Source organism: Schistocerca nitens, chromosome 10, assembly GCF_023898315.1.
Source record: "Schistocerca nitens isolate TAMUIC-IGC-003100 chromosome 10, iqSchNite1.1, whole genome shotgun sequence".
Classification (NCBI taxonomy): domain Eukaryota; kingdom Metazoa; phylum Arthropoda; class Insecta; order Orthoptera; family Acrididae; genus Schistocerca; species Schistocerca nitens.
In genome coordinates this window covers 144,725,668-144,749,657 of record NC_064623.1, presented here as the reverse complement: position 1 = coordinate 144,749,657, position 23,990 = coordinate 144,725,668, and the positions used below count along the sequence as shown (strand labels likewise).

General features: G+C 46.5%; 2 protein-coding genes across 2 annotated transcripts in view; both read right to left on the bottom strand.

Moving 5' to 3' along the window:
- LOC126210374 (double-strand break repair protein MRE11) overlaps positions 1-23,990 on the bottom strand; it is a 157,597-nt gene that overhangs the window by 18,730 nt on the left and 114,877 nt on the right. The window lies entirely within an intron of this gene.
- On the bottom strand, positions 456-1,375 carry LOC126210375 (uncharacterized). Its single transcript, XM_049939604.1, has 2 exons — positions 1,315-1,375; positions 456-902 (listed from the first exon to the last, which is right to left on the bottom strand). The coding sequence occupies exons 1-2, from the start codon at positions 1,360-1,362 to the stop codon at positions 648-650; spliced, it is 303 nt and encodes a 100-aa protein (XP_049795561.1). The 5' UTR covers positions 1,363-1,375; the 3' UTR covers positions 456-647.

Genomic DNA, 23,990 nt, shown 5'->3' with positions numbered 1-23,990 from the left:
AGAATTGCATTTACACAGTTAACACTATTCAATTACACAATAGTACTTAATATGTGGATGAAAGATGAGTGATGTGTTTTGTGTGTTTTCCTTTCCTAATACCAAATAACTGGTACCGACCTACCTCCTAAATATTATTTTACTTGTTTGTTGTGGCTTGCACTGACACCCATAAATATTATAGGTTTACTGATATTTGTGTATTTGTAATAGTTAATATGACAATTATCTGGTATCATTTGTGTGTTTATTATAATTTGTATGTTTAGTGTAAGAGCATTGATAATAATTTTGTAAAAGCAATTGTGTCTGCATTCGAACTGTAGTTCGTGCTTACACTTCTTAACATTGGTGGGTGCCACTTGGAAATGTTTAATTTCTGCTGAGGAACTCTGATGAACTGTGTAATTATTGCTGGTGGATATTATGGACTGTTACCCGCACCTGCTCGCCATTGCTGGGTGCCACTGATGGAACTGCTTCTACTGACATGATGTCACTTGTTGCTGTCTACACCTGCTCGCCATTGCTGGGTGCCACCGATGGAACTGCTTCTACTAACATGATGTCACTTGTTGCTGTCTGCACCTGCTCGCCATTACTGGGTGCCACTGATGGAACTGCTTCTACTGAGATGATGTCACTTGTTACTGTCTGAGCCTGTTCAACATTACTGGGTGCTGCACCAGCTCGCCATTGCTGGGTGCCACCGATGGAACTGCTTCTACTAACATGATGTCACTTGTTGCTGTCTGCACCTGCTCGCCATTGCTGGGTGCCACTGATGGAACTGCTTCTACTGACATGATGTCTCTTGTTGCTGTCTGCACCTGCTCGCCATTGCTGGGTGCCACTGATGGAACTGCTTCTACTGACATGATGTCTCTTGTTGCTGTCTGCACCTGCTCGCCATTGCTGGGTGCCACTGATGGAACTGCTTCTACTGAGATGATGTCACTTGTTACTGTCTGAGCCTGTTCAACATTACTGGGTGCCGCACCTGCTCGCCATTGCTGGGTGCCACCGATGGAACTGCTTCTACTAACATGATGTCACTTGTTGCTGTCTGCACCTGCTCGCCATTACTGGGTGCCACTGATGGAACTGCTTCTACTGACATGATGTCTCTTCTTGCTGTCTGCACCTGCTCGCCATTGCTGGGTGCCACTGATGGAACTGCTTCTACTGAGATGATGTCACTTGTTACTGTCTGCACCTGTTCAACATTACTGGGTGCCGCACCTGCACGCCATTGCTGGGTGCCACCGATGGAACTGCTTCTACTAACATGATGTCACTTGTTGCTGTCTGCACCTGCTCGCCATTGCTGGGTGCCACTGATGGAACTGCTTCTACTGACATGATGTCTCTTGTTGCTGTCTGCACCTGCTCGCCATTGCTGGGTGCCACTGATGGAACTGCTTCTACTGACATGATGTCTCTTGTTGCTGTCTGCACCTGCTCGCCATTGCTGGGTGCCACTGATGGAACTGCTTCTACTGACATGATGTCTCTTGTTGCTGTCTGCACCTGCTCGCCATTGCTGGGTGCCACTGATGGAACTGCTTCTACTGAGATGATGTCACTTGTTACTGTCTGAGCCTGTTCAACATTACTGGGTGCCGCACCTGCTCGCCATTGCTGGGTGCCACCGATGGAACTGCTTCTACTAACATGATGTCACTTGTTGCTGTCTGCACCTGCTCGCCATTGCTGGGTGCCACTGATGGAACTGCTTCTACTGACATGATGTCTCTTGTTGCTGTCTGCACCTGCTCGCCATTGCTGGGTGCCACTGATGGAACTGCTTCTACTGACATGATGTCTCTTGTTGCTGTCTGCACCTGCTCGCCATTGCTGGGTGCCACTGATGGAACTGCTTCTACTGACATGATGTCTCTTGTTGCTGTCTGCACCTGCTCGCCATTGCTGGGTGCCACTGATGGAACTGCTTCTACTGAGATGATGTCACTTGTTACTGTCTGAGCCTGTTCAACATTACTGGGTGCCGCACCTGCTCGCCATTGCTGGGTGCCACCGATGGAACTGCTTCTACTAACATGATGTCACTTGTTGCTGTCTGCACCTGCTCGCCATTGCTGGGTGCCACTGATGGAACTGCTTCTACTAACATGATGTCACTTGTTGCTGTCTGCACCTGCTCGCCATTACTGGGTGCCACTGATGGAACTGCTTCTACTGACATGATGTCTCTTCTTGCTGTCTGCACCTGCTCGCCATTGCTGGGTGCCACTGATGGAACTGCTTCTACTGAGATGATGTCACTTGTTACTGTCTGCACCTGTTCAACATTACTGGGTGCCGCACCTGCACGCCATTGCTGGGTGCCACCGATGGAACTGCTTCTACTAACATGATGTCACTTGTTGCTGTCTGCACCTGCTCGCCATTACTGGGTGCCACTGATGGAACTGCTTCTACTGACATGATGTCACTTGTTGCTGTCTGCACCTGCTCGCCATTGCTGGGTGCCACTGATGGAACTGCTTCTACTGAGATGATGTCACTTGTTACTGTCTGCACCTGTTCAACATTACTGGGTGCCGCACCAGCTCGCCATTGCTGGGTGCCACCGATGGAACTGCTTCTACTAACATGATGTCACTTGTTGCTGTCTGCACCTGCTCGCCATTACTGGGTGCCACTGATGGAACTGCTTCTACTGAGATGATGTCACTTGTTACTGTCTGCACCTGTTCAACATTACTGGGTGCCGCACCTGCAAGCCATTGCTGGGTGCCACCGATGGAACTGCTTCTACTGACATGATGTCACTTGTTGCTGTCTGCACCTGCTCGCCATTGCTGGGTGCCACTGATGGAACTGCTTCTACTGACATGATGTCACTTGTTGCTGTCTGCACCTGCTCGCCATTGCTGGGTGCCACTGATGGAACTGCTTCTACTGACATGATGTCTCTTCTTGCTGTCTGCACCTGCTCGCCATTGCTGGGTGCCACTGATGGAACTGCTTCTACTGAGATGATGTCACTTGTTACTGTCTGCACCTGTTCAACATTACTGGGTGCCGCACCTGCAAGCCATTGCTGGGTGCCACCGATGGAACTGCTTCTACTGACATGATGTCACTTGTTGCTGTCTGCACCTGCTCGCCATTGCTGGGTGCCACTGATGGAACTGCTTCTACTGACATGATGTCACTTGTTGCTGTCTGCACCTGCTCGCCATTACTGGGTGCCACTGATGGAACTGCTTCTACTGAGATGATGTCACTTGTTACTGTCTGCACCTGTTCAACATTACTGGGTGCTGCACCAGCTCGCCATTGCTGGGTGCCACCGATGGAACTGCTTCTACTAACATGATGTCACTTGTTGCTGTCTGCACCTGCTCGCCATTACTGGGTGCCACTGATGGAACTGCTTCTACTGACATGATGTCTCTTGTTGCTGTCTGCACCTGCTCGCCATTGCTGGGTGCCACTGATGGAACTGCTTCTACTGAGATGATGTCACTTGTTACTGTCTGCACCTGTTCAATATTACTGGGTGCCGCACCTGCTCGCCATTGCTGGGTGCCACTGATGGAACTGCTTCTACTAACATGATGTCACTTGTTGCTGTCTGCACCTGCTCGCCATTACTGGGTGCCACTGATGGAACTGCTTCTACTGACATGATGTCACTTGTTGCTGTCTGCACCTGCTCGCCATTGCTGGGTGCCACTGATGGAACTGCTTCTACTGAGATGATGTCACTTGTTACTGTCTGCACCTGTTCAACATTACTGGGTGCCGCACCAGCTCGCCATTGCTGGGTGCCACCGATGGAACTGCTTCTACTAACATGATGTCACTTGTTGCTGTCTGCACCTGCTCGCCATTACTGGGTGCCACTGATGGAACTGCTTCTACTGAGATGATGTCACTTGTTACTGTCTGCACCTGTTCAACATTACTGGGTGCCGCACCTGCAAGCCATTGCTGGGTGCCACCGATGGAACTGCTTCTACTGACATGATGTCACTTGTTGCTGTCTGCACCAGCTCGCCATTGCTGGGTGCCACCGATGGAACTGCTTATACTAACATGATGTCACTTGTTGCTGTCTGCACCTGCTCGCCATTACTGGGTGCCACTGATGGAACTGCTTCTACTGAGATGATGTCACTTGTTACTGTCTGCACCTGTTCAACATTACTGGGTGCTGCACCAGCTCGCCATTGCTGGGTGCCACCGATGGAACTGCTTCTACTAACATGATGTCACTTGTTGCTGTCTGCACCTGCTCGCCATTACTGGGTGCCACTGATGGAACTGCTTCTACTGACATGATGTCTCTTGTTGCTGTCTGCACCTGCTCGCCATTGCTGGGTGCCACTGATGGAACTACTTCTACTGAGATGATGTCACTTGTTACTGTCTGCACCTGTTCAACATTACTGGGTGCCGCACCTGCTCGCCATTGCTGGGTGCCACCGATGGAACTGCTTCTACTAACATGATGTCACTTGTTGCTGTCTGCACCTGCTCGCCATTACTGGGTGCCACTGATGGAACTGCTTCTACTGACATGATGTCACTTGTTGCTGTCTGCACCTGCTCGCCATTGCTGGGTGCCACTGATGGAACTGCTTCTACTGAGATGATGTCACTTGTTACTGTCTGCACCTGTTCAACATTACTGGGTGCCGCACCAGCTCGCCATTGCTGGGTGCCACCGATGGAACTGCTTCTACTAACATGATGTCACTTGTTGCTGTCTGCACCTGCTCGCCATTACTGGGTGCCACTGATGGAACTGCTTCTACTGAGATGATGTCACTTGTTACTGTCTGCACCTGTTCAACATTACTGGGTGCCGCACCTGCAAGCCATTGCTGGGTGCCACCGATGGAACTGCTTCTACTGACATGATGTCACTTGTTGCTGTCTGCACCTGCTCGCCATTGCTGGGTGCCACTGATGGAACTGCTTCTACTGACATGATGTCACTTGTTGCTGTCTGCACCTGCTCGCCATTGCTGGGTGCCACTGATGGAACTGCTTCTACTGACATGATGTCTCTTGTTGCTGTCTGCACCTGCTCGCCATTGCTGGGTGCCACTGATGGAACTGCTTCTACTGAGATGATGTCACTTGTTACTGTCTGCACCTGTTCAACATTACTGGGTGCCGCACCTGCAAGCCATTGCTGGGTGCCACCGATGGAACTGCTTCTACTGACATGATGTCACTTGTTGCTGTCTGCACCTGCTCGCCATTGCTGGGTGCCACTGATGGAACTGCTTCTACTGACATGATGTCACTTGTTGCTGTCTGCACCTGCTCGCCATTGCTGGGTGCCACCGATGGAACTGCTTCTACTAACATGATGTCACTTGTTGCTGTCTGCACCTGCTCGCCATTACTGGGTGCCACTGATGGAACTGCTTCTACTGAGATGATGTCACTTGTTACTGTCTGCACCTGTTCAACATTACTGGGTGCCGCACCTGCAAGCCATTGCTGGGTGCCACCGATGGAACTGCTTCTACTGACATGATGTCACTTGTTGCTGTCTGCACCTGCTCGCCATTGCTGGGTGCCACTGATGGAACTGCTTCTACTGACATGATGTCACTTGTTGCTGTCTGCACCTGCTCGCCATTGCTGGGTGCCACTGATGGAACTGCTTCTACTGACATGATGTCTCTTGTTGCTGTCTGCACCTGCTCGCCATTGCTGGGTGCCACTGATGGAACTGCTTCTACTGAGATGATGTCACTTGTTACTGTCTGCACCTGTTCAACATTACTGGGTGCCGCACCTGCTCGCCATTGCTGGGTGCCACCGATGGAACTGCTTCTACTAACATGATGTCACTTGTTGCTGTCTGCACCTGCTCGCCATTACTGGGTGCCACTGATGGAACTGCTTCTACTGACATGATGTCACTTGTTGCTGTCTGCACCTGCTCGCCATTGCTGGGTGCCACTGATGGAACTGCTTCTACTGAGATGATGTCACTTGTTACTGTCTGCACCTGTTCAACATTACTGGCTGCCGCACCAGCTCGCCATTGCTGGGTGCCACCGATGGAACTGCTTCTACTAACATGATGTCACTTGTTGCTGTCTGCACCTGCTCGCCATTACTGGGTGCCACTGATGGAACTGCTTCTACTGAGATGATGTCACTTGTTACTGTCTGCACCTGTTCAACATTACTGGGTGCCGCACCAGCTCGCCATTGCTGGGTGCCACCGATGGAACTGCTTCTACTAACATGATGTCACTTGTTGCTGTCTGCACCTGCTCGCCATTACTGGGTGCCACTGATGGAACTGCTTCTACTGAGATGATGTCACTTGTTACTGTCTGCACCTGTTCAACATTACTGGGTGCCGCACCTGCTCGCCATTGCTCGGTGCCACTGATGGAACTGCTTCTACTAACATGATGTCACTTGTTGCTGTCTGCACCTACTCGCCATTACTGGGTGCCACTGATGGAACTGCTTCTACTGACATGATGTCACTTGTTGCTGTCTGCACCTGCTCGCCATTACTGGGTGCCACTGATGGAACTGCTTCTACTGACATGATGTCACTTGTTGCTGTCTGCACCTGCTCGCCATTGCTGGGTGCCACTGATGGAACTGCTTCTACTAACATGATGTCACTTGTTGCTGTCTGCAACTGCTCGCCATTACTGGGTGCCACTGATGGAACTGCTTCTACTGAGATGATGTCACTTGTTACTGTCTGCACCTGTTCAACATTACTGGGTGCCGCACCAGCTCGCCATTGCTGGGTGCCACCGATGGAACTGCTTCTACTAACATGATGTCACTTGTTGCTGTCTGCACCTGCTCGCCATTACTGGGTGCCACTGATGGAACTGCTTCTACTGAGATGATGTCACTTGTTACTGTCTGCACCTGTTCAACATTACTGGGTGCCGCACCTGCTCGCCATTGCTGGGTGCCACTGATGGAACTGCTTCTACTGACATGATGTCACTTGTTGCTGTCTGCACCTGCTCGCCATTGCTGGGTGCCACTGATGGAACTGCTTCTACTGACATGATGTCTCTTGTTGCTGTCTGCACCTGCTCGCCATTGCTGGGTGCCACTGATGGAACTGCTTCTACTGAGATGATGTCACTTGTTACTGTCTGCACCTGTTCAACATTACTGGGTGCCGCACCTGCTCGCCATTGCTGGGTGCCACCGATGGAACTGCTTCTACTAACATGATGTCACTTGTTGCTGTCTGCACCTGCTCGCCATTACTGGGTGCCACTGATGGAACTGCTTCTACTGACATGATGTCACTTGTTGCTGTCTGCACCTGCTCGCCATTGCTGGGTGCCACTGATGGAACTGCTTCTACTGAGATGATGTCACTTGTTACTGTCTGCACCTGTTCAACATTACTGGCTGCCGCACCAGCTCGCCATTGCTGGGTGCCACCGATGGAACTGCTTCTACTAACATGATGTCACTTGTTGCTGTCTGCACCTGCTCGCCATTACTGGGTGCCACTGATGGAACTGCTTCTACTGAGATGATGTCACTTGTTACTGTCTGCACCTGTTCAACATTACTGGGTGCCGCACCAGATCGCCATTGCTGGGTGCCACCGATGGAACTGCTTCTACTAACATGATGTCACTTGTTGCTGTCTGCACCTGCTCGCCATTACTGGGTGCCACTGATGGAACTGCTTCTACTGAGATGATGTCACTTGTTACTGTCTGCACCTGTTCAACATTACTGGGTGCCGCACCTGCTCGCCATTGCTGGGTGCCACTGATGGAACTGCTTCTACTAACATGATGTCACTTGTTGCTGTCTGCACCTGCTCGCCATTACTGGGTGCCACTGATGGAACTGCTTCTACTGACATGATGTCACTTGTTGCTGTCTGCACCTGCTCGCCATTACTGGGTGCCACTGATGGAACTGCTTCTACTGACATGATGTCACTTGTTGCTGTCTGCACCTGCTCGGAATTGCTGGGTGCCACTGATGGAACTGCTTCTACTAACATGATGTCACTTGTTGCTGTCTGCAACTGCTCGCCATTACTGGGTGCCACTGATGGAACTGCTTCTACTGAGATGATGTCACTTGTTACTGTCTGCACCTGTTCAACATTACTGGGTGCCGCACCAGCTCGCCATTGCTGGGTGCCACCGATGGAACTGCTTCTACTAACATGATGTCACTTGTTGCTGTCTGCACCTGCTCGCCATTACTGGGTGCCACTGATGGAACTGCTTCTACTGAGATGATGTCACTTGTTACTGTCTGCACCTGTTCAACATTACTGGGTGCCGCACCTGCTCGCCATTGCTGGGTGCCACTGATGGAACTGCTTCTACTGACATGATGTCACTTGTTGCTGTCTGCACCTGCTCGCCATTGCTGGGTGCCACTGATGGAACTGCTTCTACTGACATGATGTCTCTTGTTGCTGTCTGCACCTGCTCGCCATTGCTGGGTGCCACTGATGGAACTGCTTCTACTGAGATGATGTCACTTGTTACTGTCTGCACCTGTTCAACATTACTGGGTGCCGCACCTGCTCGCCATTGCTGGGTGCCACCGATGGAACTGCTTCTACTAACATGATGTCACTTGTTGCTGTCTGCACCTGCTCGCCATTACTGGGTGCCACTGATGGAACTGCTTCTACTGACATGATGTCACTTGTTGCTGTCTGCACCTGCTCGCCATTGCTGGGTGCCACTGATGGAACTGCTTCTACTGAGATGATGTCACTTGTTACTGTCTGCACCTGTTCAACATTACTGGGTGCCGCACCAGCTCGCCATTGCTGGGTGCCACCGATGGAACTGCTTCTACTAACATGATGTCACTTGTTGCTGTCTGCACCTGCTCGACATTACTGGGTGCCACTGATGGGACTGCTTCTACTGAGATGATGTCACTTGTTACTGTCTGCACCTGTTCAACATTACTGGGTGCCGCACCAGCTCGCCATTGCTGGGTGCCACCGATGGAACTGCTTCTACTAACATGATGTCACTTGTTGCTGTCTGCACCTGCTCGCCATTGCTGGGTGCCACTGATGGAACTGCTTCTACTAACATGATGTCACTTGTTGCTGTCTGCACCTGCTCGCCATTACTGGGTGCCACTGATGGAACTGCTTCTACTGACATGATGTCACTTGTTGCTGTCTGCACCTGCTCGCCATTGCTGGGTGCCACTGATGGAACTGCTTCTACTAACATGATGTCACTTGTTGCTGTCTGCACCTGCTCGCCATTACTGGGTGCCACTGATGGAACTGCTTCTACTGAGATGATGTCACTTGTTACTGTCTGCACCTGTTCAACATTACTGGGTGCCGCACCAGCTCGCCATTGCTGGGTGCCACCGATGGAACTGCTTCTACTAACACGATGTCACTTGTTGCTGTCTGCACCTGCTCGCCATTACTGGGTGCCACTGATGGAACTGCTTCTACTGAGATGATGTCACTTGTTACTGTCTGCACCTGTTCAACATTACTGGGTGCCGCACCTGCTCGCCATTGCTGGGTGCCACTGATGGAACTGCTTCTACTGACATGATGTCACTTGTTGCTGTCTGCACCTGCTCGCCATTGCTGGGTGCCACTGATGGAACTGCTTCTACTGACATGATGTCTCTTGTTGCTGTCTGCACCTGCTCGCCATTGCTGGGTGCCACTGATGGAACTGCTTCTACTAACATGATGTCACTTGTTGCTGTCTGCACCTGCTCGCCATTACTGGGTGCCACTGATGGAACTGCTTCTACTAACATGATGTCACTTGTTGCTGTCTGCACCTGCTCGCCATTACTGGGTGCCACTGATGGAACTGCTTCTACTGAGATGATGTCACTTGTTACTGTCTGCACCTGTTCAACATTACTGGGTGCCGCACCAGCTCGCCATTGCTGGGTGCCACCGATGGAACTGCTTCTACTAACATGATGTCACTTGTTGCTGTCTGCACCTGCTCGCCATTACTGGGTGCCACTGATGGAACTGCTTCTACTGAGATGATGTCACTTGTTACTGTCTGCACCTGTTCAACATTACTGGGTGCCGCACCTGCTCGCCATTGCTGGGTGCCACTGATGGAACTGCTTCTACTGACATGATGTCACTTGTTGCTGTCTGCACCTGCTCGCCATTGCTGGGTGCCACTGATGGAACTGCTTCTACTGACATGATGTCTCTTGTTGCTGTCTGCACCTGCTCGCCATTGCTGGGTGCCACTGATGGAACTGCTTCTACTGAGATGATGTCACTTGTTACTGTCTGCACCTGTTCAACATTACTGGGTGCCGCACCTGCTCGCCATTGCTGGGTGCCACCGATGGAATTGCTTCTACTAACATGATGTCACTTGTTGCTGTCTGCACCTGCTCGCCATTACTGGGTGCCACTGATGGAACTGCTTCTACTGACATGATGTCACTTGTTGCTGTCTGCACCTGCTCGCCATTGCTGGGTGCCACTGATGGAACTGCTTCTACTGAGATGATGTCACTTGTTACTGTCTGCACCTGTTCAACATTACTGGGTGCCGCACCAGCTCGCCATTGCTGGGTGCCACCGATGGAACTGCTTCTACTAACATGATGTCACTTGTTGCTGTCTGCACCTGCTCGACATTACTGGGTGCCACTGATGGGACTGCTTCTACTGAGATGATGTCACTTGTTACTGTCTGCACCTGTTCAACATTACTGGGTGCCGCACCAGCTCGCCATTGCTGGGTGCCACCGATGGAACTGCTTCTACTAACATGATGTCACTTGTTGCTGTCTGCACCTGCTCGCCATTGCTGGGTGCCACTGATGGAACTGCTTCTACTAACATGATGTCACTTGTTGCTGTCTGCACCTGCTCGCCATTACTGGGTGCCACTGATGGAACTGCTTCTACTGACATGATGTCACTTGTTGCTGTCTGCACCTGCTCGCCATTGCTGGGTGCCACTGATGGAACTGCTTCTACTAACATGATGTCACTTGTTGCTGTCTGCACCTGCTCGCCATTACTGGGTGCCACTGATGGAACTGCTTCTACTGAGATGATGTCACTTGTTACTGTCTGCACCTGTTCAACATTACTGGGTGCCGCACCAGCTCGCCATTGCTGGGTGCCACCGATGGAACTGCTTCTACTAACATGATGTCACTTGTTGCTGTCTGCACCTGCTCGCCATTACTGGGTGCCACTGATGGAACTGCTTCTACTGAGATGATGTCACTTGTTACTGTCTGCACCTGTTCAACATTACTGGGTGCCGCACCTGCTCGCCATTGCTGGGTGCCACTGATGGAACTGCTTCTACTGACATGATGTCACTTGTTGCTGTCTGCACCTGCTCGCCATTGCTGGGTGCCACTGATGGAACTGCTTCTACTGACATGATGTCTCTTGTTGCTGTCTGCACCTGCTCGCCATTGCTGGGTGCCACTGATGGAACTGCTTCTACTAACATGATGTCACTTGTTGCTGTCTGCACCTGCTCGCCATTACTGGGTGCCACTGATGGAACTGCTTCTACTAACATGATGTCACTTGTTGCTGTCTGCACCTGCTCGCCATTGCTGGGTGCCACTGATGGAACTGCTTCTACTAACATGATGTCACTTGTTGCTGTCTGCACCTGCTCGCCATTACTGGGTGCCACTGATGGAACTGCTTCTACTGAGATGATGTCACTTGTTACTGTCTGCACCTGTTCAACATTACTGGGTGCCGCACCAGCTCGCCATTGCTGGGTGCCACCGATGGAACTGCTTCTACTAACATGATGTCACTTGTTGCTGTCTGCACCTGCTCGCCATTACTGGGTGCCACTGATGGAACTGCTTCTACTGAGATGATGTCACTTGTTACTGTCTGCACCTGTTCAACATTACTGGGTGCCGCACCTGCTCGCCATTGCTGGGTGCCACTGATGGAACTGCTTCTACTGACATGATGTCACTTGTTGCTGTCTGCACCTGCTCGCCATTGCTGGGTGCCACTGATGGAACTGCTTCTACTGACATGATGTCTCTTGTTGCTGTCTGCACCTGCTCGCCATTGCTGGGTGCCACTGATGGAACTGCTTCTACTGAGATGATGTCACTTGTTACTGTCTGCACCTGTTCAACATTACTGGGTGCCACTGATGGGACTGCTTCTACTGAGATGATGTCACTTGTTACTGTCTGCACCTGTTCAACATTACTGGGTGCCGCACCAGCTCGCCATTGCTGGGTGCCACCGATGGAACTGCTTCTACTAACATGATGTCACTTGTTGCTGTCTGCACCTGCTCGCCATTGCTGGGTGCCACTGATGGAACTGCTTCTACTAACATGATGTCACTTGTTGCTGTCTGCACCTGCTCGCCATTACTGGGTGCCACTGATGGAACTGCTTCTACTGACATGATGTCACTTGTTGCTGTCTGCACCTGCTCGCCATTGCTGGGTGCCACTGATGGAACTGCTTCTACTAACATGATGTCACTTGTTGCTGTCTGCACCTGCTCGCCATTACTGGGTGCCACTGATGGAACTGCTTCTACTGAGATGATGTCACTTGTTACTGTCTGCACCTGTTCAACATTACTGGGTGCCGCACCAGCTCGCCATTGCTGGGTGCCACCGATGGAACTGCTTCTACTAACATGATGTCACTTGTTGCTGTCTGCACCTGCTCGCCATTACTGGGTGCCACTGATGGAACTGCTTCTACTGAGATGATGTCACTTGTTACTGTCTGCACCTGTTCAACATTACTGGGTGCCGCACCTGCTCGCCATTGCTGGGTGCCACTGATGGAACTGCTTCTACTGACATGATGTCACTTGTTGCTGTCTGCACCTGCTCGCCATTGCTGGGTGCCACTGATGGAACTGCTTCTACTGAGATGATGTCACTTGTTACTGTCTGCACCTGTTCAACATTACTGGGTGCCGCACCAGCTCGCCATTGCTGGGTGCCACCGATGGAACTGCTTCTACTAACATGATGTCACTTGTTGCTGTCTGCACCTGCTCGACATTACTGGGTGCCACTGATGGGACTGCTTCTACTGAGATGATGTCACTTGTTACTGTCTGCACCTGTTCAACATTACTGGGTGCCGCACCAGCTCGCCATTGCTGGGTGCCACCGATGGAACTGCTTCTACTAACATGATGTCACTTGTTGCTGTCTGCACCTGCTCGCCATTGCTGGGTGCCACTGATGGAACTGCTTCTACTAACATGATGTCACTTGTTGCTGTCTGCACCTGCTCGCCATTACTGGGTGCCACTGATGGAACTGCTTCTACTGACATGATGTCACTTGTTGCTGTCTGCACCTGCTCGCCATTGCTGGGTGCCACTGATGGAACTGCTTCTACTAACATGATGTCACTTGTTGCTGTCTGCACCTGCTCGCCATTACTGGGTGCCACTGATGGAACTGCTTCTACTGAGATGATGTCACTTGTTACTGTCTGCACCTGTTCAACATTACTGGGTGCCGCACCAGCTCGCCATTGCTGGGTGCCACCGATGGAACTGCTTCTACTAACATGATGTCACTTGTTGCTGTCTGCACCTGCTCGCCATTACTGGGTGCCACTGATGGAACTGCTTCTACTGAGATGATGTCACTTGTTACTGTCTGCACCTGTTCAACATTACTGGGTGCCGCACCTGCTCGCCATTGCTGGGTGCCACTGATGGAACTGCTTCTACTGACATGATGTCACTTGTTGCTGTCTGCACCTGCTCGCCATTGCTGGGTGCCACTGATGGAACTGCTTCTACTGACATGATGTCTCTTGTTGCTGTCTGCACCTGCTCGCCATTGCTGGGTGCCACTGATGGAACTGCTTCTACTGAGATGATGTCACTTGTTACTGTCTGCACCTGTTCAACATTACTGGGTGCCACTGATGGAACTGCTTCTACCAAGATAATGTCACTTGTTGCTGTCTGCACCTGTCAACATTACTGGGTGCCACTGATTGAACTACTGCTACTGAGATAATGACACTTGTTGGTGTCTGCACCTGCTCGCCAATGCTGGGTGCCACTGTTGGAGCTGTTTAAATACTGCTGATGAAATGTTATGGGACTGCTATTTGCACCTGTTGACCATTGCTGGGTGCCACTGTTGGAAATGTCAATTACTCTGAGGAGTGCTACTTGTTTATTGAACCATTGAAAAGATTTTATGTGAATATTTGTGGTAACTGATTTATTGTGTATTTACTGTTTATGAAATGTTATGGGACTCTTACCTGCACCTATTCGTCATTGCTGGTGCCATTGATTGAATTGTTTAACTACTCTGACAAATGATACTTGTGTAAACTATTATGTAAAATCACATGTATGCAAGCATTTGTATTCCTTACTGTATTTTATATATTAGGTTATTGAAGGGTCAGTGCAAAGCCAAAATTTATTTAGTTCTGTGATATTTACTTATTAATATCATCTTTTATTTTTGTCTGTGTTTTTGGGACGAATTTGATGGTATTTTCACCACTAATGCTGGCAAAACACCATCAAATTCTAGCCCGTGGAGGAGGGGCATATGAAAGGTGGCTACACTGAGTCACAGCGCCAGAGATTGCGCCAAAGATTATTATTCTGCCACCTCCACTGGTGCAGTAGTAGTTCAGAGGTTGCTGAGGGCAGTACTTGTTGAGAGGATGTCGAGAGCAGTACTAGTTCAGAGGATGTCGAGTGCAGTTGTTGTTTTGTTGGGCGAGAGAGTAGATGGTGTTCGGTTGGTGTAATGTATAGATGGAAGATGTTGCAATTATCACAGTGTATTTTTCGTCAACATATATTAGGTAAAAAAAAAATAATTTATTTCACATTTCTTTAATGACAATGCCTCTTGGTCACAGGTTCAGTCAACAAAGCATCTGGCTTGTGTTCATGTATTAGACTTGTAATTCTGGCTTCTACGTGCAATTATAGTATTTCTGGTTTTTCAATTAGTTCATTGTAAATGGTGTGACCCGTGGTCTAGGGGTAGCGTCTTTGATTCATAATCAAAACGTCCTCGGTCCCGGGTTTGATCCCCGCCACTGCCTAAATTTTGATAAATAATCAGCATTGGCGGCCGAAGATTTACGGCATAAGAAGTCAGCCTCATTCTGCCAACGGCCTTGTCAAAGAGGGCGGAGGAGCGGATAGAGGTTCAGGGCACTCTCTTGTCCTAGGGGTGGGAAATTGCCCCTAAAGGCGGAAGAATCAGCAATGATCAACGACATGAGGATGCAGAAGGCAATGGAAACCACAACATTAAAGACACGTAACGTGTATCCACAGGACATGTGGCCTGTAATTGAAGAAGTGTCATGATGATCTCTCCATTGGCAAAAGATTTCGGAATAGTCCCCCATTCGGATCTCCGGGAGGGGACTGCCAAGGGGGAGGTTACCATGAGAAAAAGATTGAATAATCAACAAAAGGATAACGTTCTACGAGTCGGGACGAGGAATGTCAGAAGCTTGAACGTGGTAGAGAAACTAGAAAATCTGAAAAGGGAAATGCAAAGGCTCAATCTAGATATAGTAGGGGTCAGTGAAGTGAAGTGGAAGGAAGACAAGGATTTCTGGTCAGATGAGTATCGGGTAATATCAAGAGCAGCAGAAAATGGTATAACAGGTGTAGGATTCGTTATGAATAGGAAGGTAGGGCAGAGGGTGTGTTACTGTGAACAGTTCAGTGACCAGGTTGTTCTAATCAGAATCGACAGCAGACCAACACCGACAACGATAGTTCAGGTATACACGCCGACGTCGCAAGCTGAAGATGAACAGATAGAGAAAGTGTATGAGGATATTGAAAGGGTAATGCAGTATGTAAAGGGGGACGAAAATCTAAGTCATGGGCGACTGGAATGCCGTTGTAGGGGAAGGAGTAGAAGAAAAGGTTACAGGAGAATATGGGCTTGGGACAAGGAATGAAAGAGGAGAAAGACTAATTGAGTTCTGTAACAAGTTTCAGCTAGTAATAGCAAATACCCTGTTCAAGAATCACAAGAGGAGGAGGTATACTTGGAAAAGGCCGGGAGATACGGGAAGATTTCAATTAGATTACATCATGGTCAGACAGAGATTCCGAAATCAGATACTGGATTGTAAGGCGTACCCAGAAGCAGATATAGACTCAGATCACAATATAGTAGTGATGAAGAGTAGGCTGAAGTTCAAGACATTAGTCAGGAAGAATCAATACGCAAAGAAGTGGGATACGGAAGTACTAAGGAATGACGAGATACGTTCGAAGTTCTCTAACGCTATAGGTACAGCAATAAGGAATAGCGCAGTAGGCAGTACAGTTGAAGAGGAATGGACATCTCTAAAAAGGGCCATCACAGAAGTTGGGAAGGAAAACATAGGTACAAAGAAGGTAGCTGCGAAGAAACCATGGGTAACAGAAGAAATACTTCAGTTGATTGATGAAAGGAGGAAGTACAAACATGTTCCGGGAAAATCAGGAATACAGAAATACAAGTCGCTGAGGAATGAAATAAATAGGAAGTGCAGGGAAGCTAAGTCGAAATGGCTGCAGGAAAAATGTGAAGACATCGAAAAAGATATAATTGTCGGAAGGACAGACTTAGCATACAGGAAAGTCAAAACAGCCTTTGATGACATTAAAAGCAATGGTGGCAACATTAAGAGTGCAACGGGAATTCCACTGTTAAATGCAGAGGAGAGAGCAGATAGGTGGAAAGAATACACTGAAAGCCTCTATGAGGGTGAAGATTTGTTGATTTGTGATAAAAGAAGAAACAGGAGACGATTTAGAAGAGATAGGGGATCCAGTATTAGAATCGGAATTTAAAAGAGCTTTGGAGGACTTACGGTCAAATAAGGCAGAAGGGATAGATAACATTCCATCAGAATTTCTAAAATCATTGGGGGAAGTGGCAACAAAACGACTATTCACGTTGGTGTGTAGAATATATGAGTCTGGCGACATACCATCTGACTTTCGGAAAAGCATCATCCACACAATTCCAAAGACGGCAAGAGCTGACAAGTGCGAGAATTATCGCACAATCAGCTTAACAGCTCATGCATCGAAGCTGCTTACAAGAATAATATACAGAAGAATGGGAAAGAAAATTGAGAATGCGCTAGGTGACGATCAGTTTGGCTTTAGGAAAAGTAAAGGGACGAGAGAGGCAATTCTGACGTTACGGCTAATAATGGAAGCAAGGCTAAAGAAAAATCAAGACACTTTCATAGGATTTGTCGACCTGGAAAAAGTGTTCGACAATATAAAATGGTGCAAGCTGTTCGAGATTCTGAAAAAAGTAGGGGTAAGCTATAGGGAGAGACGGGTCATATACAATATGTACAACAACCAAGAGGGAATAATAAGAGTGGACGATTAAGAACGAAGTGCTCGTATTAAGAAGGGTGTAAGACAAGGCTGTAGCCTTTCGCCCCTACTCTACAATCTGTACATCGAGGAAGCAATGTTGGAAATAAAAGAAAGGTTCAGGAGTGGAATTAAAATGCAAGGTGAAAGGATATCAATGATACGATTCGCTGATGACATTGCTATCCTGAGTGAAAGTGAAGAAGAATTAAATGATCTGCTGAAGGGAATGAACAGTCTAATGAGTACACAGTATGGTTTGAGAGTAAATCAGAGAAAGACGAAGGTAATGAGAAGTAGTAGAAATGAGAACAGCGAGAAACTTAACATCAGGATTGATGGTCACGACGTCAATGAAGTTAAGGAATTCTGCTACCTAGGCAGTAAAATAACCAATGACGGACGGAGCAAGGAGGACATCAAAAGCAGACTTGCTATGGCAAAAAAGGCATTTCTGGCTAAGAGAAGTCTACTAATATCAAATACCGGCCTTAATTTGAGGAAGAAATTTCTCAGAATGTATGTCTGGAGTACAACATTGTATGGTAGTGAAACATGGACTGTGGGAAAACCGGAACAGAAGAGAATCGAAGCATTTGAGATGTGGTGCTATAGACGAATGTTGAAAATTAGGTGGACTGATAAGGTAAGGAATGAGGAGGTTCTATGCATAATCGGAGAGGAAAGGAATATGTGGAAAACACTGATAAGGAGAAGGGACAGGATGATAGGACATCTGCTAAGACATGAGGAAATGACTTCCATGGTACTAGAGGGAGCTGTAGAGGGCAAAAACTGTAGAGGAAGACAGAGATTGGAATACGTCAAGCAAATAATTGAGGATGTAGGTTGCAAGTGCTACTCTGAGATGAAGAGGTTAGCACAGGAAAGGAATTCGTGGTGGGCCGCATAAAAACCAGTCAGTAGACTGATGGAAAAAAAAAATTATGGTGTTTAAAATATCTTGTCGTATTGAGGAAGAACCATGCCAGATACATGTACGTTGAGTCACACTACCACACACAGAACAGTTACACTTGTGCTTTGTTGTTTCGTAGCTTTTATAGTTGCAGGGGACTTAATTAATTGTGTTAACGGAAATTTCTTGTCATTCTTTATTTTTATTTTATGCAGTCAGATTGCGTCCTAATATTACTCAGGGCCAACCGGTTACGAGATTTCGTAACCGGACACTCAGCTACTAAAGTTATTGCATTTATTTCTTTTTAATTAAGCCCCCATGCACTCTCCCTACAGCTTACGCCTATTTTTCTCAGAATTTTGAACATCTCGCACCATTTTACTTTGCCGAATGCTTTCTCCAGGTTGATAAATCTTATGATTGTGTCTTTATTGGCACGTTAGATCGTGAAAATCCCAAGATGAATGGAGGCCTTGCCCATAATGCTCCAAATGTTCACAACCAGGGAGAGATCCAGCAACCTTATTGGCTAATTTAAGGTTTGGCAAGCACGAAAACAAGAAAGAGAATTTCTTGTCATGTGCAATCAGGCATTATCTTGCTTAAATGTAACAAAATATTAGGGCGAAGAATATAGCCGATATACTGCTGTACTGTAAGGGTGCTGTGGATGACAACCAAAGGGGTCCTGCTACAAAAAGAACTGGCATGCCAGACCACCTCTCCTGGTTGTCGTGCCATATGACGGGTGATGCTCAGGATGGTATCGTACCACTGTCCGGGACGTCTCCAGACAAGTCTCTGTCGGTCACTGGGGTTCTGTTCAAAGTGAGACTCGTCACTGAAGACGGTTCTAAAGTGGACAATATTGGATATAGGGACACCAACTCTATGAAGAAAGGAAGGAACACTGATCGGAAATTAGAATAAAATGTATCTGAGGAAAGAAGTGAAAGGAATAGAATTTAAGTTTGACAGTAATGAAACATTTAATTTTTGAGAATTATTCCAATGTTTTCCAAATAAAACCATAGTGTCCTGAGTTGTAGAAGGTTAAGAAAGTTGATTAAGTAGGAAAATTTAAATATACAAAAAGTTTCTGAACTTGAAATAATACATGTAAAAAGAGGACGAAACAGCTACACAAAACTCCCTGGCAGATTAAAACTGTCTGTCGGACCGAGACTTGAACTCGGGACCTTTGCCTTTTGCGGGCAAGTGTTCAGAGGTCCCGAGTTCAAGTTTCGGTCCGGCACACAGTTGTATTCTGGCAGCAAGTTTCATGTTGGCGCACACTCCACTGCAGAGTGAAAATTTCATTCTAGCTACATAAAAGGTTAAGGTTTCTAAGTACTCAGAATGTAATTTCACCAAGATCAATTTTAAGACAAAAATAAAACCCATTATGAAATGAAAGGGTAGCCAGGCCTATTCCTTAGGAGAGATCTACATTTGAAGACTCTTTCTAGTATCCTTAGCATCAAAGCCAATTACTATCCATATAAATACTGCCATTAATGTTAAAATATTTGTCACTGTAAAGCAACATTAGGTAGAAAGGTACAGATATATTGCTCCAACTATATTGTAGAGGCAATTAATGTTCAGATATCTATGGTGATAAAGAAACACTGTGTACCAAGGTATACCTACATTACTTTGACTATAATAATGCTGTCATTAATTTTCCAATGTTTGCCAAGATAAAACAATGGTATGTACATACAGGAAGCACCCACTCTTCCCACACAGCAGCTGTTATTAGCTCTGTAATCTATCAGTATTTATAGGAGGTATATGTTTACAGAGAGATCATTCGTCTAAGGTAAGTGGGGGAAATTTGGCAATGCATATCCCTCCAGATGAACGTCGAACATCCCTAAATCTTCTTACTGCCACATGAAATTTGCGAATGAAAACAATAACACAAGAGGTCACAGGTAAAAGCAAAGATATTGCTTAGAGGTTGTGCTAAGTCTTGTTGAGGGATGACATGCGTCTTCAACATGGAATGGCAATTGCAGCAACTTCACGAGTGGAAATACTTGCTTGGAAATGAAAATAGAAGAACACCCTGTTAAGAATGACTATGGTTCAAATTTAACAATGATGGAAGGTCTGTACATAAAATATGTTTCGATGTATATTTAAGAATGTTTTGTTGTCAATTCAAACTGGACTTCTTACTTTATTTTATGGAAGCTTAGCAATAGTACAGATGGAGCATGACTTCAAGAAGAGCCCAAGAACAGCACAGTGAAGGATCAAGAAGAACAAAATCAACAATATATTCCATAACGTCTGCCAAACACCACAATGAATACACTCAACAGGTCACCAATCTGACTCACATTTCACCTTATCAAAGGCACCTTCAGTACTGGGTGTGAGGGTTTGCACACCTCGATGAAGCTGAAGGCTATGCTGGTAGTGTAGCTGCTAGTGGGGCCACCCAAGCAGGAGAGGCTTTATAAGGGCCTAATGAAGAGCATCCCACACCTTAGGGACAAAGAAAAGATATAGCGTATTTTTATTCAATTGTAAAATATCTGCTGGAGGCTAACTTCTACAATTATACGATTCTTTTTGACGAACACTAGAATGTCAGCCAATAATACGTATGCAAGGAAAGAAAAACAAAAAATTATATTTTAAATTTTACTTTTATTAAATCAGAAGATTGTTTAAGTGCTTTGGTCATAAAATTATAATTATTAGAATTAGATTGTTGTTGTTCTGGTCTTCAGTCCTGAGACTGTTTTGATGCAGCTCTCCATGCTACTCTATCCTGTGCAAGCTTCTTCATCTCCCAGTACCTACTGCAACCTACATCCTTCTGAATCTGCTTAGTGTATTCATCTCTTGGTCTCCCTCTACGATTTTTACCCTCCACGCTGCCCTCCAATGCTAAATTTGTGATCCCTTGATGCCTCAAAACATGTCCTACCAACCGATCCCTTCTTCTAGTCAAGTTGTGCCACAAACTTCTCTTCTCCCCAATCCTATTCAATACCTCCTCATTAGTTACGTGATCTACCCATCTAATCTTCAGCATTCTTCTGTAGCACCACATTTCGAAAGCTTCTATTCTCTTCTTGTCCAAACTATTTATCGTCCATGTTTCACTTCCATACAAATACTTTCAGAAACGACTTCCTGACACTTAAATCTATACTCAATGTTAACAAATTTCTCTTCTTCAGAAACGATTTCCTTGCCATTGCCAGTCTACATTTTATATCCTCTCTACTTCGACCATCATCAGTTATTTTACTCCCTAAATACCAAAACTCCTTTACTACTTTAAGTGTCTCATTTCCTAATCTAATCCCCTCAGCATCACCCGATTTAATTTGACTACATTCCATTATCCTCGTTTTGCTTCTGTTGATGTTCATCTTATATCCTCCTTTCAAGACACTGTCCATTCCGTTCAACTGCTCTTCCAAGTCCTTTGCTGTCTCTGACAGAATTACAATGTCATCAGCGAACCTCAAAGTTTTTACTTCTTCTCCATGAATTTTAATACCTACTCCGAATTTTTCTTTTGTTTCCTTTACTGCTTGCTCAATATACAGATTGAATAACATCGGGGAGAGGCTACAACCCTGTCTCACTCCTTTCCCAACCACTGCTTCCCTTTCATGCCCCTCGACTCTTATAACTGCCATCTGGTTTCTGTACAAATTGTAAATAGCCTTTCGCTCCTTGTATTTCACCCCTGCCACCTTCAGAATTTGAAAGAGAGTATTCTAGTTAACGTTGTCAAAAGCTTTCTCTAAGTCTACAAATGCTAGAAATGTAGGTTTGCCTTTTCTTAATCTTTCTTCTAAGAAAAGTCGTAAGGTTAGTATTGCCTCACGTGTTCCACCATTTCTACGGAATCCAAACTGATCTTCCCCGAGGTCCGCTTCTACCAGTTTTTCCATTCGTCTGTAAAGAATTCGCGTTAGTATTTTGCAGCTGTGACTTATTAAACTGATAGTTCGGTAATTTTCACATCTGTCAACACCTGCTTTCTTTGGGATTGGAATTATTATATTCTTCTTGAAGTCTGTGGGTATTTCGCCTGTCTCATACATCTTGCTCACCAGATGGTAGAGTTTTGTCATGACTGGCTCTCCCAAGGCCATCAGTAGTTCTAATGGAATGTTGTCTACTCCCGGGGCCTTGTTTCGACTTAGGTCTTTCAGTGCTCTGTCAAACTCTTCACGCAGTATCTTATCTCCCATTTCATCTTCATCTACATCCTCTTCCATTTCCATAATATTGTCCTCAAGTACATCGCCCTTGTATAAACCCTCTATATACTCCTTCCACCTTTCTGCCTTCCCTTCTTTGCTTAGAACTGGGTTTCCATCTGAGCTCTTGATATTCATACAAGTGGTTCTCTTCTCTCCAAAGGTATCTTTAATTTTCCTGTAGGCAGTATCTATCTTACCCCTAGTGAGACAAGCCTCTACATCCTTACATTTGTCCTCTAGCCATCCCTGCTTAGCCATTTTGCACTTCCTGTCGATCTCATTTTTGAGACGTTTGTATTCCTTTTTGCCTGCTTCATTTACTGCATTTTTATATTTTCTCCTTTCATCAATTAAATTCAATATTTCTTCTGTTACCCAAGGATTTCTATTAGCCCTCGTCTTTTTACCTACTTGATCCTCTGCTGCCTTCACTACTTCATCCCTCAGAGCTACTCATTCTTCTTCTACTGTATTTCTTTCCCCCATTCCTGTCAATTGTTCCCTTATGCTCTCCCTGAAACTCTCTACAACCTCTTGTTCTTTCAGTTTATCCAGGTCCCATCTCCTTAAATTCCCACCTTTTTGCAGTTTCTTCAGTTTCAATCTGCAGTTCATAACCAATAGATTGTGGTCAGAATCCACATCTGCCCCTGGAAATGTCTTACAATTTAAAACCTGGTTCCTAAATCTCTGTCTTACCATTATATAATCTATCTGATACCTTTTAGTATCTCCAGGATTCTTCCAGGTATACAACCTTCTTTTATGATTCTTGAACCAAGTGTTAGCTATGATTAGGTTATGCTCTGTGCAAAATTCTACAAGGCGGCTTCCTCTTTCATTTCTTCCCCCCAATCCATATTCACCTACTATGTTTCCTTCTCTCCCTTTTCCTACTGATGAATTACAGTCACCCATGACTATTAAATTTTCGTCTCCCTTCACTACCTGAATAATTTCTCTTATCTCGTCATACATTTCATCAATTTCTTCATCATCTGCAGAGCTAGTTGGCATATAAACTTGTACTACTGTAGTAGGCATAGGCTTTGTGTCTATCTTGGCCACAATAATGCGTTCACTATGCTGTTTGTAGTAGCTAACCCGCACTCCTATTTTTTTTATTCATTATTAAACCTACTCCTGCATTACCCCTATTTGATTTTGTATTTATAACCCTGTAATCACCTGACCAAAAGTCTTGTTCCTCCTGCCACCGAACTTCACTAATTCCCACTATATCTAACTTTAACCTATCCATTTCCCTTTTTAAATTTTCTAAACTACCTGCCCGATTAAGGGATCTGACATTCCACGTTCCGATCCGTAGAACGCCAGTTTTCTTTCTCCTGATAACGACGTCCTCTTGAGTAGTCCCCGCCCGGAGATCCGAATGGGGGACTATTTTACCTCCGGAATATTTTACCCAAGAGGACGCCATCATCA

Excerpts from the sequence above, each read along its gene's own strand:
- LOC126210375 (XM_049939604.1), bottom strand. The coding sequence starts at position 1,362 with ATGTCAGTAGAAGCAGTTCCATCAGTGGCACCCAGCAATGGCGAGCAG. Across the intron at positions 903-1,314 it reads CACCCAGCAATGGCGAGCAG|GTGCAGACAGCAACAAGAGA; the intron begins GTGCAGACAGCA and ends AATGGCGAGCAG.